Source organism: Eimeria mitis, genomic scaffold (assembly GCF_000499745.2).
Source record: "Eimeria mitis Houghton genomic scaffold, Emh_scaff1267, whole genome shotgun sequence".
In the NCBI taxonomy this organism is placed as follows: Eukaryota; Apicomplexa; class Conoidasida; order Eucoccidiorida; family Eimeriidae; genus Eimeria; species Eimeria mitis.
Window position 1 is genome coordinate 246 of NW_013568509.1, and position 885 is coordinate 1,130.

Genomic DNA, 885 nt, shown 5'->3' on the forward strand with positions numbered 1-885 from the left:
AAGTAAACACAATTAAAAAATAAACAAAAACAAAAAACAAAAAAAAAAGGAAAAAGATGAATGCAGCAACACGGGGGCTCCACTATAAAATAATATAATATAATATAATATAATATAATATAATATAATATAATATAATATAATATAATATAATATAATAAAAAAATATACACGCTAAACCCTAAACCCATAGAGATAAAACACAGGAAATAAGCAGAAAAAATAAAAAAAAACAAAAAAAAAAACAAATAAAACAAACAAAAACAAACCAAAAAAAATAAAATAAAAAAAAATAAAAAAAAAATAAAATAAAAAATAAAATAAAAAACAACTGACAGGAAATATCTTTATATTTTTGTCTTTTTTCTACGAAATCACAAATTGCTTTTTGCTGCAAATTTAAATGAAGACGAACAGAGCCACAGCCCCCTCTTGCTGCAGCAACGAACTCCCGCAGCAGCTGCATGTCTCTTGCTGCTGCTGCTGCTGCTGCTGTTGCTGCTGTTGCTGTTGCTGCTGTTGCTGTATCTGCTGCTGCTGTTGCTGTTGCTGGTGCTGCTGCTGTTGTTTCTGTTGTTGTAGCGTTCTGCTTCGTGTTGCTGCTGCAGTTGCTGTCTCCTGCTCCTTCTCCTTCTGCTGCTGCTCCTTCTGCTGCTGCTGCTGCTGCTGCTGCTGCTGCTGCTGCTGCTGCTGGGGGTTTACATGATGAAGGAGACGGCAGCAGCGGGAGCTCAATGCAGCACGAAAAAAAAGAAAAACTGCTGCTGTGCGTCAGCAGCAAAACGGCGCAATCTAAATTTATAAAACGAACTGCAGCAACAAAGTTATAGGGGACGGTACCCTCTGTTATCTGTATAAAACAAAAAAAAAAAAAAAAAAAAAAAA

The 885-nt window shown here is 35.4% G+C and overlaps 1 protein-coding gene across 1 annotated transcript in view; it reads right to left on the reverse strand.

Annotated features, from left to right (window-relative positions):
• Nucleotides 1-399: 399 nt before the first annotated feature.
• Nucleotides 400-885, reverse strand: part of EMH_0033390 (uncharacterized protein) — a gene marked incomplete at both ends in the record, with an annotated part of 4,993 nt that continues 4,507 nt past the window's right edge. The window contains one exon of the mRNA XM_013494739.1: nt 400-690. Within this exon, the coding sequence (XP_013350193.1) occupies nt 400-690 (291 nt within the window). The remainder of the gene's footprint in view (nt 691-885) is intronic.